The sequence below is a fragment of the Blennius ocellaris genome (assembly GCF_963422515.1).
Source record: "Blennius ocellaris genome assembly, chromosome: 8".
Lineage (NCBI taxonomy): Eukaryota > Metazoa > Chordata > Actinopteri > Blenniiformes > Blenniidae > Blennius > Blennius ocellaris.
The window spans coordinates 27,541,482-27,558,784 of record NC_137657.1 but is presented as its reverse complement, the minus strand read 5'-3'; the positions used below and the strand labels follow the sequence as shown (position 1 = coordinate 27,558,784).

At 49.7% G+C, this 17,303-nt stretch overlaps 1 protein-coding gene across 2 annotated transcripts in view; it reads left to right on the top strand.

Moving 5' to 3' along the window:
- Positions 1-2,153: 2,153 nt before the first annotated feature.
- LOC308133397 (lamin-A-like) overlaps positions 2,154-17,303 on the top strand; it is a 33,243-nt gene continuing 18,093 nt past the window's right edge. The window contains exons 1-3 of one of the 2 annotated variants that reach the window (XM_080500751.1): positions 2,154-2,299; positions 9,915-10,044; positions 11,717-12,089. In XM_080500751.1, the coding sequence (XP_080356877.1) occupies positions 11,749-12,089 (341 nt within the window). In that variant the 5' untranslated portion in view covers positions 2,154-2,299; positions 9,915-10,044; positions 11,717-11,748. Of the gene's footprint in view, positions 2,300-9,911; positions 10,045-11,716; positions 12,090-17,303 lie in introns of both variants that reach the window. The other variant, XM_080500752.1, reaches the window with a different exon arrangement.

Sequence of the window (17,303 nt, the reverse complement as noted above, 5' to 3'; positions counted from 1 at the left end):
CTATTAGCATTAGCACGACCCTCAGCTTCCACTTCAACCCCCAGAGTGACTCTATTACTTAATAATAAGAATAAGAATAAGAATATAATTACAAAGTATTTTCACTACTTCCACTTGTAATACTTTTGGGAGTTGGTGAAATTTAAAACCTGCGTTGTGGAAGTTTTGCCTCGTTACTTTTTTTTGCGGCGATGCGGTTTCTCTCACTCGGTTAGCATTAGCATTAGCATTAGCTATGCTAAGGTTTCGGCTAATTTCGGCCTCGATTTCGAGCCCGAAACGCAGAATTTTAGCGTTTTTTGTTTCAGAGAAGTTTCATGTTGACGCAACGACGTTCTGTTGACGTACGGTGTAGTTTACATGTTGGTCCACCAGTGGGTGCTGTTGGTAGTTTAGCTAGTTAAAGCGCCTGTTATTCTATTATAACCTACTCTTATTGTGTGTGTGTGTGTGTGTGTGTGTGTGTGTGTGTGTGCGTGTGTGTGTGTGTGGAGGGGGGTCAAGTTACTTGCGCTGATCTGGTAATGTTTATGTTTCTCTCTGGGTTCTGTGAGCTCCACCTTCATCCTCCACCTGCTGGAGTTACTACAACCTGGATGCTAGAGGAGGAAGATGCTCTATAATCTGATGTTAGAGGAGGAAGATGCTCTATAGTCTGATGTTAGAGGAGGAAGATGCTCTATAATCTGATGTCAGAGGAGGAAGATGCTCTATAATCTGATGTCAGAGGAGGAAGATGCTCTATAGTCTGATGTTAGAGGTCATACAATAATTCCACAAACATCTGAAGGAGGCGACCAGGAATCTATCCCAGTGAGAGACACACACACACACACACACACACACACACACACACACACACACACACACACACACACACACACACACACACACACACACACACACACACACACACACACACACACACACACTCTGCTGTCAGTTGGGAACATGAGTCAGGTTGTATGACTTCATTTCTTTTTACGGCCATTAGGTCATCCCCCCCCCCCCCCCCCACGCACGAACACACACACACACACACACACACACACACACACACACACACACACACACACACACACAGACCCCCCATGGATTCTCCTCCTGATGAGAAAGACTCTCCTCACCTCTCTCTTCCTGTAACTCTGATCTGACATCACTCTGAACTGAGGAGACCCACTGCCTCCTCCTCCTCCTCCTCCTCTTCCTCCTCCTCCTCTTCCTGCTCCTCCTCCTCCTCCTCCTCCTCCTCTTCCTCCTCCTGCCCCTCCTCCTCTCATTTGCTCATTGTTGACTCACTCTCGCTTTCTGATATTTTAATTTCATTGTTTTTTAATTGTCTTGATACTAAGTTGTGGTAATGCTCCGTCTGGCCAGCAGGTGGCAGCACTGAGCGGCCCACAGACACACGTCACAACTCCTGTTCTCCGCCGGACCGGCTCACTGCACCATCTGGTGGAAGGACGTGGAATCGCAAGAGAATTAAATCATGAATTCACTTCCTCTCCGTCCTCTCAGATCATCTCCAGATGTTTCAGTGAAGTAATGTCCGTCCCGCTAAATGCAGGATGAATTAATAAATGAGTTTAAAACAATGCGCATGTCAAAACTGTACAAAATGTATGTTAAAAGTGGAAAATTATATTCGAAATTAAAATATGAAACAAATGTTCATGAGGTCACCAAATATAAATGCATACATACATAGCTACACAGTCAAATAATGAAACATTGTTCTAAAATGATTTAAAAAATGTTTAATAAAAAAATATGTAAATAAACAATGTCATTTCAATTATTCAGATAAAGTTTTGCTCAGGATTGTTAAGATATTTAAACCCCAGAAACGCAAAAAAACAATCAAACATTTGAAGAAATATGACGGTTTTTCTTTGTTTTTATTTAATTTTTATTAATAAAAATAAAGGACGAGCGAAATGAAGAAAGAACAATAAAGTTTCTGGAGATTTGAATCAGAGCGGAGCTGAGTGGCCGCACTGACTCCCTCCCGCCGCCAGGGGGCGTCCGCACGCTGTCATCGCTTTCAATCAGGTGAGAGAGGCGCAGGTGAGCTGCAGCTCGCCCTGCGGATCAGTGCTGTCCCGGTTCTGCACGGCACGGCTCGGCTCGGTTCGGTTTCTACGGAGAAGGAATACAAGAAGAAGAAGAAGAAGAAGAAAACGAAGAAGAAGAAGAAATAATGAGTGATTGATCGATTAGCTGGCGGCTGTGGAGCAGATCAGCTGGGAGCGCGCAGAAGAGCGGGAGCGCGCCTGGAGCGGCTGCAGGGAGGAAGGAGGTGAGTAGGGAGGAGGTGGAGGAGCAGGAGGAGGTGGAGGAGCAGGAGGTGGAGGAGCAGCAGCAGCAGCAGGAGGTGCCGCGTGTTTTAAATCAGAACTTTGTGGAAGTTGAATCGGTTCATGAACTCAGTGACTCGTCGTTTCCCCACCGCGGCCGCCAGGGGGCGCCCCCGCTCCTCCCCCTCAACTTTATGAATGGGTGCAGGCTGCGCTGCGTCTCTGTGACCACGGGGGGGCGCCAGAGCCCCAGAACAGCTTCTCTCACAGACGTTCCCGCTGGTTCAAGTGGAAACGAGTCGGTGTCGCTTGCTCGTCCTTGGTGACCTGCCGTCAGTCGCTCGTGCACAAACGGACAAAAACACAATATTGAGTGTCGCGCAGACATTTTGTCCGGCAGGGGGCGCTCCGTGGAGAATGAGGCTCCTGGCGCAGCGCGTGGAGCCGCGGGCTGCTTTCTTCTAGTAGTGAGATCAAACGAAACACATGAAAGGGAGTTATTTAGATATTGGCAGACTTTTAATAACTCCGCCAGAGAGAGAGAGAGAGAGAGCATGTTCTCTCTTTCTCTGTCTGTGGTTTGCATGTTCTCTCTTTCGCTGGCTGTAGTTTGCATGTTCTCTCTTTCTCTCTCTGTAGTTTGCATGTTCTCTCTTTCTCTCTCTGTAGTTTGCATGTCCTCTCTCTCTCTCTCTCTCTCTCTCTCTCTCTCTCTGTGTAGTTTGCATATTCTCTCTCTTTCTCTGGCTGTAGTTTGCATGTCCTCTCTCTCTCTCTCTCTTTCTCTCTCTCTCTCTCTCTCTCTCTCTGTAGTTTGCATGTTCTCTCTCTCTCTGTGTAGTTTGCATGTTCTCTCTTTCTCTCTCTGTAGTTTGCATGTTCTCTCTTTCTCTGTGTGGTTTGCGTGTTCTCTCTCTCTCTCTCTCTCTGCCTGTAGTTTGCATGTTCTCTCTTTCTCTGGCTGTAGTTTGCATGTTCTCTCTTTCTCTGGCTGTAGTTTGCATGTTCTCTCTCTCTTTCTCTCTGTAGTTTGCATGTTGTCCCTCTCTCTGTAGTTTGCATGTCCTCTCTCTCTCTCTGTAATTTGCATTTTTTTTCTCTCTCGCTCATTCGCTCTCTGGCTGTAGTTTGCATGTCCCCCCCCCCCCCCCCCCCCGCCCCGCCGGGAGAGTCCAGGTGACAAACTCCGTTCAGGAACGGTTGTAGTTTAGGAGCCTTGACGGTTGTAGTTTGTGCAGAAGGTCCTCGGGAGACGGAGCTGGAAGGACTCGTCCTGCGTCTCCTGGAGACTCGTCTATTTCTGTCCAGTCTGAAGTGAATCCAAGGAGCCGTGACTCACTTCGCTTTTTTCTTTTCTTTTTTTCTTCTTCTTTCTTTCTTTCCACCGTTGAACGGAGCCGGACTCCGCCGTGGCGCTCATGTGGCGCCAGCTTCCCGCTCGACGTTCCTCAGTGCCCCTCCTCCTCCTCCTCTTCCTCCTCCTCCTCCTCCTCCTCTAGTTTCAGATGATTCACGGTGTTTGTTGTCCGGGGGAACGAAGCAAATTCCTGTGACTGTTCACAGGCGCGAAGCAGCTTCAGGCTGACCGACGGCCTGAAGCCGCAGCGACACGATGGCATATTGACCGGCCCCCGTTCCCACGGCAACGGTTCAAATGAAAACATCCCGGGGTTTTAGCAAGTTTAGCATTTCAAAAGTCAACATTCTCAAATACGGTGTCCGTTTCCACGGCAACGGCAGAAACACAGACAACGTTGTAGTTTCCATTTTGGGGCAACTGGTTGGTGGTGTTAGTTTTTTAGTTGTGAAAGCAGACACACACACACACACACACACACACACACACACACACACACACACACACACACACACACACACACACACACACACACACACACACACACACACACCAGAGAACAATGAGCTTTAAACATAGGAGAACATTCTAGTGGACAGACCACCAAGTTGGATTGTTATTACAGCGACTGTCAAAATAAAAGTAACAAGTTGGATTGTTATTACGGTGACTGTCAAAATAAAAGTACCAAGTTGGATTGTTATTACAGTGACTGTCAAAATAAAAGTACCAAGTTGGATTGTTATTACAGTGACTGTCAAAATAAAAGTACCAAGTTGGATTGTTATTATGGTGACTGTCAAAATAAAACCACCAAGTTAGATTGTTATTACGGTGACTGTCACAATAAAAGCACCAAGTTGGATTGTTATTACAGTGACTGTCAAAATAAAACCACCAACTAGGATTGTTATTACGGTGACTGTCAAAATAAAAGCACCAAGTTGCATTGTTATTACAGTGACTGGCAAAATAAAAGTACCAAGTTGGATTGTTATTATGGTGACTGTCAAAATAAAAGCACCAAGTTGGATTGTAATTACAGTGACTGTCAAACTAAAACCACCAAGTAGGATTGTTATTACGGTGACTGTCAAAATAAAAGCACCAAGTTGCATTGTTATTACAGTGACTGGCAAAATAAAAGTACCAAGTTGGATTGTTATTATGGTGACTGTCAAAATAAAACCACCAAGTTAGATTGTTATTACGGTGACTGTCAAAATAAAAGCACCAAGTTAGATTGTTATTACGGTGACTGTCAAAATAAAAGCACCAAGTTGGATTGTTATTACAGTGACTGTCAAAATAAAACCACCAAGTAGGATTGTTATTACGGTGACTGTCAAAATAAAAGCACCAAGTTGCATTGTTATTACAGTGACTGGCATAATAAAAGTACCAAGTTGGATTGTTATTACGGTGACTGTCAAAATAAAACCACCAAGTTGGATTGCTATTACGGTGACTGGCAAAATAATAGCACCAAGTTGGATTGTTATTACGGTATCAGTGTCACACCTACACATACCAAGCTGTATATAGGTGGTAAGAATCTGTGTTTTATTTGTTTCATTGTGAACAATCATCATTTTTGGAATAATACGTGCTGTTTTATTAAAGGTGAATGAAATGTCGACCTCTTCTGTGTCAAGATATCTGATACAGATCAGATTAAATTTTCAACAGAATGAATAATTCTCTTTAATTATTAATCTTATAAGCCAAACTGCACTGCATAAATGGTGCCTAGTGACCCTTATGAGTTAAGAAATCCCTACATAACAAACCTTCTCTTCAGTCAGTAAGTGAACTTTATTTATATAACGCTTTTCACAGACAGTGGTCACAAAGTGCCTCTCAAAAGTAGATATGTATAATATAATATATAATAATATAATATAATATGTTCTCTTCAGGTACTCTTTAAAAGTGTCAACTGAGGCCAGGGAGCGCAGGTCTCGAGGGAACGCGTTCCAAAGGTGGAGCGCGGTGGCTTTAAAGGATCGGTCTCCCCTCTGCAAGGCATAGATGTTATGAATGCCAGAGCTGTACGCAGTCCACCGCCCCTCCACAGGACCTGAGTCGCTGTACCTTTAACAAAGGAAAATATATTTCTACGAGATGATTTTCCTGAAGAAAATGCGAGCGTGAATGCTGCAGTGGTCTGGACACTCACTTGTGAGATGAAAGCTTTGATCTTTCAACGATCGAATTGAAAGTCTGAAGATGAAAGGGTGGTGTCATTACTGCAACGCCTATGTATAAAGAGGCCCCATTGAACAAACAGAAATTTTTCAACTAGCATTTCAACTTGCGAGGTCATAGTATTATCTGCCACAGTAACACCACATCGATCCAAATGGCTTTCCGAATGTCAGAAAACCAATCACCCCCCCAATCGTCAGAGAAGGACTTGGTAAATGATGCAATCCCAGTGAGGGAGCAGTTTGTTGGCAGTGAAGAAGCCGACACTGACCTACACGAAGAAGTGGAGAGTCTCTCCACAATGCCCCAGCTCGCCGTTGAAGAGCTGCCCGACGTAAAACATCAGGACCTCGAGAAAGATGAGGACCTGATGACGGAGCAACTCAATGCTCTGGAGGAGAGGGTGCAGGAGGTTGGGGGCGAAGGACAAAAGCTGCTGCAGGAGAAGGAGATGGAGACCCTTGTCACCAACTACATTACCCTGCTGCAGGAGAAGGAGACCCTGGAGCAGGAGAAGGAGACCCTGGAGCAGGAGAAGGAGACTCTGGAGCAGGAGAAGGAGACCCTGCTCCAGAAGATGAAGATCCTGTTACACGAGAAGGAGACTGTGCGGCGGCAGAAGGAGACTGTGCAGCAGGAGAAGGAGGCTCTGAAGCATGTGAAGGAGAGCATTTCCACCAACTACATGACCGTGCTGGAGGAGAACAGGACCCTGCAGCAGGAGAACAGGACCCTGCGGAAGCAGGAGAAGGTGAATCTGCAGAAGCAGCAGGACACCCTGCAGCAGATATACGAGAACCATGCGAGCGAGCGCATGGTCAAGGAGTGGAAGGACACGCAGCGGGAACTTGAGAGTCTGCGGCAGGCGTACAAGGCCATGCACTATGAATATGACAACCTGCTGACAGAGAGCAAGAACCTGTGGAAGGAGAAGGATACTCTTACTGCCAAATACTTTAGCGTGCTGCTGAAGAGCAAAACTCTGCAGCAGGAGAAGGAGAAGGAGACCCTGCAGCAGGAGATGGAGGAGGAGGCCCTGCAGCAGGAGATGGAGGAGGAGACCCTGCAGCAGGAGACTCTGGAGGAGGAGACCCTGCAGCAGGAGACTCTGGAGGAGGAGACCCTGCAGCAGGAGATGGAGGAGGAGACCCTGCAGCAGGAGACTCTGGAGGAGGAGACCCTGCAGCAGGAGATGGAAGAGGAGACCCTGCAGCAGGAGACTCTGGAGGAGGCCAACAAGGACTTGGAGGAGGAACTCCAGGCCAAGAAAAATGAGAAAAGAGGCTTCTGGAAGCGACTCTTCAAATAGTGCTGAACCATGGCATCAGAGAGAAGAAGGCCGGAGAGGTGGTGGGAGAGGCCAAGAAGGTTTCAGTGGTCAAAGAATTCCAAGACACCGACATCTGACGGCCCAAAGTAAAGGGGTGGGGGGGAACTCGGAATGCTAGGGGGCCACAAGGAAACTCGGAACAGGAACTGACAGGTTGGGGAAAACATGGTAAACTAGCGACTGGGGGAAGCACGGTAAACTAGAGACTGGGGGAAGACACGGTAAACTAGAGACTGGGAGAGGCACGATAAACTAGAGACTGAGGGAAGACACTGTAAACTAGAGACTGGGGGAAGACATGGTAAACTAGAGACTGGGGGAAGACACGGTGAACTAGAGACTGGGGGAAGACACTGTAAACTAGAGACTGGGGGAAGACATGGTAAACTAGAGACTGGGGGAAGACACGGTGAACTAGAGACTGGGGGAAGACACGGTAAACTAGAGACTGGGGGAAGACAGGGTAAACTAGAGACTGGGGAAAGACATGGTAAACTAGAGACTGGGGGAAGACATGGTAAATTAGAGACTGGGGGAAGACACAGTAAACTAGAGACTGGGGGAAGACACGGTAAACTAGAGACTGGGGGAGAACAGGTCCCTGGGAAATGGACAAGGCTGGAGCAAGTTACAGGCCAACAGGCCAGGCTGGAACAGGTCGCAGGGAAGCCAGCCAGACAGGTGCAGTTCACGGGGATTCTTGGAGAAATGGTGTGAAGTGGGGTGTCATGGATCTGGGTGAGTTTGCTGGGTCCATGATGGTTGGTTCATTCTGTCCGGGATTGGAGGTGGTGTGCAGATGGACCCAAGCACAGAGTCAAAATGTTCCATAAAAACCAGGTTTGTTGCAGCGCGAGGAAACACAGGAGACACAAGGGCGACGAGAGGAGCAGACTTCCCTCGCCCCAGACTCTTCCTCCAGCTCTTCTGGTGGGACCCCCAAGGCGTTCCCAGGCCAGCCGAGAGACATAGTCCCGGGTCCTGGGTCTGCCTTGAGGCCTCTTACCGGAGGGACATGCCCGGAACACCTCCCCGGCGGGGCGTCCGGTGGGCGTCTCTATGTGGAGGAGCAGCGGCTCTACTCCGAGCTCCTCCCTGGTGACGGAGCTGCTCACCCTATCCCCTCCATAGGGTGCGCCCAGGCGCCCTATGGAGGAAACTCCTTTCAGCTGGTTGTATCCGGGATCTCTATCTTTTGGTCATGACCCAAAGCTTCATGACCATCGGTGAAGGTCGGAACGCAGATCCTCTGAGAGTCCAGCTTCTGCTTCCTCAGTGGAGGACGTGGTGGTGGGACTGCGGAGGTCCTCGAAGTGTTCCTTGCCCCGCCCGGCGACATGTCCAGTTGAGGTCAACAGCTCTCCACCTTCGCTGTAAATAGTGTTGGTTGGTTTACCAGAATTTCCTCGGCCTGGGCCGCGGTACGCTTGGCCTGACGTTTTGTTTGTAATTTCATGTAATTTAATCTTGTTTTGTTTTAATTTAATTTAGTTAATTTGATTTAGTTGGTTAACTTAAATGTAGCTATTTATTTGTTTTGAAGAACATTTGATTACTACTGACACTGTGGATTAATTGTATGTACTTCTACCAGGACACACTTGCAAAAGATATTATTAATCTCAATGTGTTTCTCCTGAATAAATAAAGGCAAAAATAAACATAAATCTACACGTACTCTTTTATGTATTTATATATTTATTCCCTATTTTTCCACTGCTTTTGACCAAGGGGTAAGGGAAGAACGGGTATGGTTGTAAGACTTTCTGCTTCAGCACTTCTCAAACTTCCATACAAAATTCCCACATTTGTTTACTACAAATGGCACCAATTCAAACCTCTGCAAGAATCTCACAGACGGCATAAGTTGATGTCAAATACATGGTGTTCCTTTGTTACAACCGACAACCCTCATATTGGTCGTAGCCAATCAGAAGAAGGGTTCCTCGTCTCCGCCCGGCCGGTTGGTTGGTCGGTCAGTTGATGCTTCCCTCCGGAGCGTCAGTGGAGATAAATTAGAGGAAGGAGTGAGTCAGTGGAGGCATGGCCGGTTTCCAGTGAAGGCCTGCTGAGCTGCTCCTGCCCCAATGGTCCTGCCCCATGCCCATAAGCAGAGCAGCCGTCTGCCCACACTGACAACTTCGTTCCGTCTCCATCCCAGCAGCTCCATTAACTCCACCCCGTAGGAACCCCATATAAACCCGGCGCGGCGCCACTGTCCGACTGCCGCAGCTTCTCGGGATGGGTCCGGGGGGGGAATTTAACCGACAACCGACTCTCCGCCGCTCCCGCTGTCGGGATGCTGACGGCTTATTTTACCGCCATGGACGATACGGGAGCGCTGGCCTCGAGGTGTGTGTGTGTGTGTGTGTGTGTGTGTTTTGAGTGTTTGCTTTACACACTTTACACGCTTTACACACTTTGGGACACAAGCAGCAGCTTGTGTGTGTGTGTGTGTGTGTGTGTGTGTGTGTGTGTGTGTGTGTGTGTGTGTGTGTGTGTGTGTGTGTGTGTGTGTGTTTTGACGGACACTTGCAGAGAGTGTGAGGTCAGACTGAAGAGGGAAAGACGGAGCTGGTGAAGTGAGAGATAAAAGCTCAGCAGCACACACACACATACACACACACACAGACACATACATGCTGAGAGGCTGTCTGACTCCTCCTCCTCCTCCCTGCTCCTCCTCCTCCTCCTCCCTGCTCCTCCTCCTCCTCTCCAGCAGGAGCTACATGTGCAGTGAGCGACGGCGAGGGAAAGCATTTCAGGTCTCGAGCCAACGACGCACACACACACCCACCAGCACCGAGCAGGGCTGCGTTCGTTCTCCGCCGGATCGTCTGCACTCGTCTGGGGTATGACACACACACACACACACTCTCACACACACACACACACACACACACACACACACACACACACACACACACACAGCTCACAAAAACTTCCAGAAGGGTCTGCAGGGTCACTTTGAGTCTCAGCAGTGGAGAGACGTTCACGTAGAGACGGTAAGAGGGTGTGTGTGTGTGTGTGTGTGTGTGTGTGTGTGTGTGTGTGTGTGTGTGTGTGTGTGTGTGTGTGTGTGTGTGTGTGTGTGTGTGTGTGTGTGTGTGTGTGTGTGTGTGTGTGTGTGTGTGTGTGTGTGTGTGTGTGTGTGTGTGTGTGTTTTGCGTCCCTCTACCGTTCGATTTCCAGTGACGCCACCTGTTGGCGCTCACGGAAGAAGCGTTTATTCGTTTATTCGACGTCGGCGCAGACGTGCTCACGCTCCTGCGTGTGGGCGTGTGCACGTGGGCGTGTGCATGTGTCCCACACCCACATGGGCGTGCCTGTCCTCGCCTGCTCTCCGGTGACGGGCGAGTGGGCGGCGCTCCGGTTGGTGTGGGGGGGGGGGGGGGGGGGAAACCGGAGCCGCGCTGTGGTCGTGACGTCACGGCCGCGTTCGTAGTTTGAACAAACGCCTCCAGAGAGACTCACCGCACCGCCCGGTGGTCCAACGTGGTATCACAGGGTTTTGGCGTTTGGCTTCAGCTTTTCTCCTTTTTAACCTTTAAGAATCTTGAGTCCGGAGATGATTTTCGAGACACTCGGGCTCCAGACGAGTCGGACGGTTTTGGCGCGGAGGAACGGCGTGGAGTCGAAGTTTCCGTTAGTGGCGTCGTTTGCGTGCGACGGCGGGTCTCGGGGGTTTACGAGAGGCCGAACTGTCAGAACTTTGCCAATAAAACAAACGTAAAGTGAATCCAAACCACACACACGGCGAAGCTCGTCCTTGTCGGGGCATCCTGCCGCTTCCGTCTTGTGTTGTGACTCAACGCTGGACTATTTTGTTCAGGGTCGAGTCGACGCCTGCAGACGACGACGACGACGACTCACTGGACTTCTTTCTCCTGCTTTTCAAATCATTTCTTCTTCTCCTTCGCTCCGAGAGCAGAGCCCCTTTATTATTTTTTTTCCCCCTCCTCCTCGTTCACCGCTCCACCGTTACAAACGTCTCCATCACCTCGTGTTCAGGCGGAGTTTGTGGTAGTTTAACTACAGTTTAATTACAATTTAACAGGTTTAGAGGATAACGACTAATTGTCCCTGTCCACACGAGTCAAAACGATCTTTTTTTTTTTTTTCTCTCTCTCTGTCCACACGGCACCATAAGAAATGACTTTAAACAATGTAGTACTTATGCCGGGCCTGTAGGTGGCGCTGTGACTGCCACAGAAATGCACCAAAAAAGTGGGGGGGGGGGGGGGAATCCTCTTTATTGATGTTTTCTTAATTCCTCCGTTCTGGAACCCATTAAAAAAAAAAAAAAATCAATTTCAGGCTCCCTAAAACGCCTCGACTGGATAAAAAGCATTGGTTGCGTGAAGCGGCGGCGCCGTGTGGACGATCAGACGGAATCGAGAGAAAAGAGAAAACGGGGACATGCTAAAGTGGAATGTTTTTCCTTTAAAGGTGTGATTGTGAGGCAGTTCCCCCTCTCCATTAACCCCTTCCTCTCCCCCCCCCCCCCCCCCGCCTCCTCTGCAGCCAGTGACTCCCTCCGTCTCTCCTCCGTCGCCATGGAAACCCCGAGCCAGAAGCGCAGCAGCCGCGGCGCGGGCGCCGCCTCGCCGGCGCGCATCACCCGCCTGCAGGAGAAGGAGGACCTGTGCAACCTCAACGACCGGCTGGCCGTCTACATCGACAAGGTGCGCTCGCTGGAGGCCGAGAACGCCGGGCTGCGGCTGCGCATCAGCGAGTCGGAGTCCTCGGTGACCCGCGACCTGTCGGGCATCAAGGCCGCCTACGAGAGCGAGCTGGCCGACGCGCGCAAGACCCTGGACCAGGTGGCCAAGGAGCGGGCCCGCCTGCAGCTGGAGCTGGGCAAGATCCGCGAGGAGCACAAGGAGCTGAAGGCCAGGTAGGAGGGGCTTCTGGAGGGGGGAGGGGGAGGGGGAGGGGGGCGGGCTTCTGGTGGGGGAGTTGCGGATGGTCAGGTGGGAGGGGCTTCTGGAGGGGGAGGGGCTGAGGGCCATATAGGAGGGGCTTCTGGTGGGGAGTTGTTGAAGGCCAGGTGGGATGGGCTTCTGGAGGGGGAGGGGCTTCTGGTGGGGAGTTGCTGCAGGCCAGGTGGGAGGGGCTTCTGGAGGGGGAGGGGCTGAGGGCCATATAGGAGGGGCTTCTAGTGGGGAGATGCTCAAGGCCAGGTGGGAGAGGCTTCTGGGGGGGTGGTGTCTGGTGGGGAGTTGCTGAAGGCCAGATGGGAGGGGCTTCTGGTGGGGAGTTGTTGAAGGCCAAGTGGGAGGGGCTTCTGGGGGGAGGGGCTGAAGGCCAGGTGGGAGGGGCTTCTGGAGGGGAGTTGCTGAAGGCCAGGTGGGAGGGGCTTCTGGAGGGGGAGGGGCTGAAGGCCAGATAGAAGGGGCTTCTGGGGAGGAGGGGCTTCTGGTGGGGAGTTGCTGAAGGCCAGGTGGGAGGGGCTTCTGGAGGGGGGGGCTTCTGGTGAGGAGTTGCTGAAGGCCAGGTGGGAGGGGCTTCTGGAGGGGGAGGGGCTGAAGGCCAGGTGGGAGGGGCTTCTGGAGGGGGAGGGACTGAAAGCCATATAGGAGGGGCTTCTGGGGGGAGGGGCTTCTGGTGAGGAGTTGCTGAAGGCCAGGTGGGAGGGGCTTAGCTGGGAGTAGAGCAGGTGGGTGTGGTTCGATTAAGTATTACTATAAGCGGTATATTATAACTTCATAATTCTTTTAAAGTGGTATTTGTGAAACAAGCACATTAACATCAAAATAAAAAAAGATTTGTACAATTTTAATAGAGATCCGCAAGATTTAAGGATTATTAATACATTATTTCATCAGTAACTGAAACTGACGCCATATTATAAAATGGACTGAAACAAATGTTTTGCATCAACAGTGGAACAATATTGGAAAAGATGAACATATAAAGTGTTTTGAATGAATGAGGCTTGTTTATGTTCGACTGGACTGGCTGGTTCATGTTGACTCAGTGAGGCGAAGACGGAGCGAAGCAGTGAAAGTGGAGGGAGCCGCTCCTCCGCGGTTTGTTCTTCAAATGACAATCATCATTGTTCTCACCGGCCGCGCTCACGAAGGAGTGTCATGTTTGAACGCCGTTCACTCCATCATGTCTGAACACCTCGTCTTTATTCTCCCGTGTGAAATGAAACTCCTCCCTTCAGTAACAAACTACTACGGATTACTTTGATGGAATTAGTAACTATGCTGGTGACTGGGGTTTCAGTGAGCTGCCGTTAGCATTAGCCACAGTATCTGAGATTAGCATTAGTGTGCTAAAATAGCAGTTGGTAGATTATCGTCTTCTTTTCTGTCAAGAACTAACATCAGATTATAGAGCATCTTCCTTTTCTAACATCCAGATTATAGAGCATCTTCCTCTTCTAACATCCAGATTATAGAGCATCTTCCTCTTCTAACATCCAGATTATAGAGCATCTTCCTCCTCTAACATCAGATTATACAGCATCTTCCCCCTCTAACAATTGAATTAGTGAATCAATTAAAAGGAACCCACACAGTGCTAACGGCTAATGCTAATGCTACAGCTATCTCACTGTCATCATTGCAGGTATTTTTCCAAGTAACTAGTTACTTTTCAGTTCCAGTAACTCGTGAAGTACCTTTACAAAGAGCAGCTGGAAGTGAAGTGTTTGTTCTGAAGCGACCTCGTGTGTGTGTGTGTGTGTGTGTGTGTGTGTGTGTGTGTGTGTGTGTGTGTGTGTGTGTGTGTGTGTGTGTGTGTGTGTGTGTGTGTGTGTGTGTGTGTGTGTGTGTGTGTGTGTCCACAGCAGTTTGTCAAACATGGTGAATGTGACGGCAGTAATTTCACCTTTTGTGCCGCCGCCGGTTCACACCCGGCGTTCCTGTCAACTCCCTCACTCTGCTCTGGAATGTGCTGCAGAGAATTCCTGTGTGTGTGTGCGTGTGTGTGTGTGTGTGTGTGTGTGTGGCTGTGGGTGTGGGTGTCTCTTTGCTCCAGAGTTGGACCCGATCAGAACAGGTTGTAACCGGTGATGTTTGTCGTCAGTTGAATTAAACCGTTGTGTTGTGACACCCAGAGAAGATGAAAGAGATTGGTGTGTGTGTGTGTGTCCAGCATGAACCGCCCTGAACACACACATCAGCTGGTTGTTCATGACGGCTGCTGTCAGGACTGTCTGCAGGTTGTGTCTGCGTCTGCGTCTGCAGGTTGCGTCTGCAGATTGCGCCTGCGTCTGCAGGTTGTGTCTGCAGGTTGTGTCTGCAGGTTGTGTCTGCAGGTTGCGCCTGCGTCTGCAGGTTGTGTCTGCAGGTTGTGTCTGCAGGTTGCGCTTGCGTCTGCAGGTTGTGTCTGCAGGTTGCGCCTGCGTCTGCAGGTTGTGTCTGCAGGTTGTGTCTGCGTCTGCAAGTTGTGTCTGCGTCTGCAGGTTGTGTCTGCAGGTTGTGTCTGTGTCTGCAGGTTGTGTCTGTGTCTGCAGGTTACGTCTGCAGGTTGTGTCTGTGTCTGCAGGTTGTGTCTGCCTCTGCAGGTTGCGCCTGCGTCTGCAGGTTGTGTCTGCAGGTTGTGTCTGCGTCTGCAAGTTGTGTCTGCGTCTGCAGGTTGTGTCTGCAGGTTGTGTCTGTGTCTGCAGGTTGTGTCTGTGTCTGCAGGTTACGTCTGCAGGTTGTGTCTGTGTCTGCAGGTTGTGTCTGCCTCTGCAGGTTGCGCCTGCGTCTGCAGGTTGTGTCTGCAGGTTGTGTCTGCGTCTGCAAGTTGTGTCTGCGTCTGCAGGTTGTGTCTGCAGGTTGTGTCTGTGTCTGCAGGTTGTGTCTGTGTCTGCAGGTTACGTCTGCAGGTTGTGTCTGTGTCTGCAGGTTGTGTCTGCCTTTGCAGGTTGCGTCTGTGTCTGCAGGTTGCGTCTGCAGCTGCAGCAGGTCAGGAACATCACATCACGTCACGTCATGAAGCCGGCAGCTCTGAGAAAGTGAAACTACTAAATATAGACGATTACAGACCCGACTTGTCGTAACCGGTTTCCTCAAACTGATTTAATGTCGCCATGGAAAAAAAACCAGTGAGACCAGAACTGGTGTGAAGCCTCAGCTCGTATTCGCTTAAATACCAGAGGAAATTAAAAAAAGTGTAAACAAAGCAGAAATAAAAGCAGACCAGCTTCAGACCAGCTTCAGACCAGCTCATACCAGTTATAGACCAGTTACAGACCAGTTACAGACCAGCTCATACCAGTTACAGACCAGTTACAGACCAGCTTCAGACCAGTTACAGACCAGCTTCAGCCCAGCTTCAGAATTCCAGTGTCACAGTCCAACAGCCAATATAAACTTGTAAAGGAGCCTTTTGAACAGAAAACCACGGAGCCCCGTCAGACCTGCACAGACTAGAAAACACCAGACGTGGTCTGCGTGGAGCCGTTAAAGCTAGAATGGACCAGACCTGCCTGGACCTGAATAGCAGAGCGGCACCGGCCAGTTTGAGCCAGAGCTGATCACGGAAATAGAAGAGTTTTAAAAAGCCGTGGAGCTCGGAGAGCAGAGTGACGCTGATCGGACGGTTTTCCTCCGAGCGGACCGACGGCAGCTTAAACACTCTGCAGATGAAAAGACTTTCACCAGAGTGTTTGTTTGGTTTCCATGGAGCGAGTGTGTGAATGTGTGTGTGTGTGTGAGTGTCCGCAGACGGGAAGTAGTTTTATTAATACACACTGACGGGGGCTGCAGAGCGACTAAACGCCCGGCGGCGGTGACGGTTCTCTGCTGTTCCTCCGTGATGTTCAGCAGCAGGTGGAGCCTCGACTGACGACACACACCTGTTGACCACACACACACACACACACACACACACGCACACGCACACACATCTGTTGATCGCACACACACAAGCCTTTGTAAGCATGTACTCCCCCCCCCCCCCCCAACTGTCACAGCAACATTTAACTTGTAAATGACTCAAACCAAAGGGTGGGTGGGTGGGGGTGTGTGTGTGTGTGTGTGTGTGTGTGTGTGTGTGTGTGTGTGTGTGTGTGTGTGTGTGTGTGTGTGTGTGTGTGTGTGTGTGTGTGTGTGTGTGTGTGTGTGTGTGTGTGTAACCCTTCATTTACTAAACAGGCCTGGTAAAGCCCTTATTAGTAATTTTTTTTAAATAAAACTTCTACAGCTACTTTGTAGAACTTCTGTGTTGATCATTACAGAGCTGCATTATTTTAGCATTAGCCGAGTTACTTCAATTAGTGGGAGGAAGATGCTCTATGTTAACAGACCCCCCCTTTATTTCTTTAAATCAAATTATCTTATGTAATTTGATCGTCAGACGTGGAGCCTCATGAGTTCTGTGAGTTTATCTCCACTTTTATTGTTCAAGTGAAGACGAGAAGCCTTGTTCAGAGTTCAGAGTAAATACTGCAGCCTTACAGTGGCGGGTGTGGTTCAGGTGTGGCAGGTTTCCAGCTGGGTTACCATGTTAATCCTCCCCCCTCCACCACCACCACCACCACCACCCCCCCAGGGTGGGGCAGCAGCAGCCAGGAAACCCTCAGACACTGGATTTTTCCGTCTGTCTGTCGTAACGACGACTCCGGCAGACGTGAGCCGACACGCCGGGCTCGTGTGACGTTCGAGGCCGGCTCGTAACTTTCACAACTCTCCCAGCAGGAAGTAGCACTTATCATCCCAGTGCAGCACCGCCTCGCTTCCTCCTGCAGGGCGTCTTCTGTCTGGGAGTTCTACACTTTCAGTCGTTTAACATGAAATATTGTGACGACGCTCAAGAGGGAACTTTTTCCCCCCGCGACGCGTCACATGTTGTAATTTTTATAGCTGTCAGTAGCATTAGCAACAGGCTGGAGCCACATTAGCTATGAGTAGCATTAGCAACAGGCTATGAGTAACAATAGCAACAGACTGAAGCTATAATATCTATGAGTAGCATTAGCAACAGGCTATGAGTAGCATCAGCTCCAGGCTGGAGCCACTTACATGAGCTGTGAGTAGCATTAGCAACAGGCTGTAGCTACAATAGCGGTGAGTAGCATTAGCAACAAGCTGTCGCTACAATAGCGGTGAGTAGCATTAGCCGTGGCAGTTACTATATTGAACTCATGTTTGCTGATTTGTCTCATGAATCT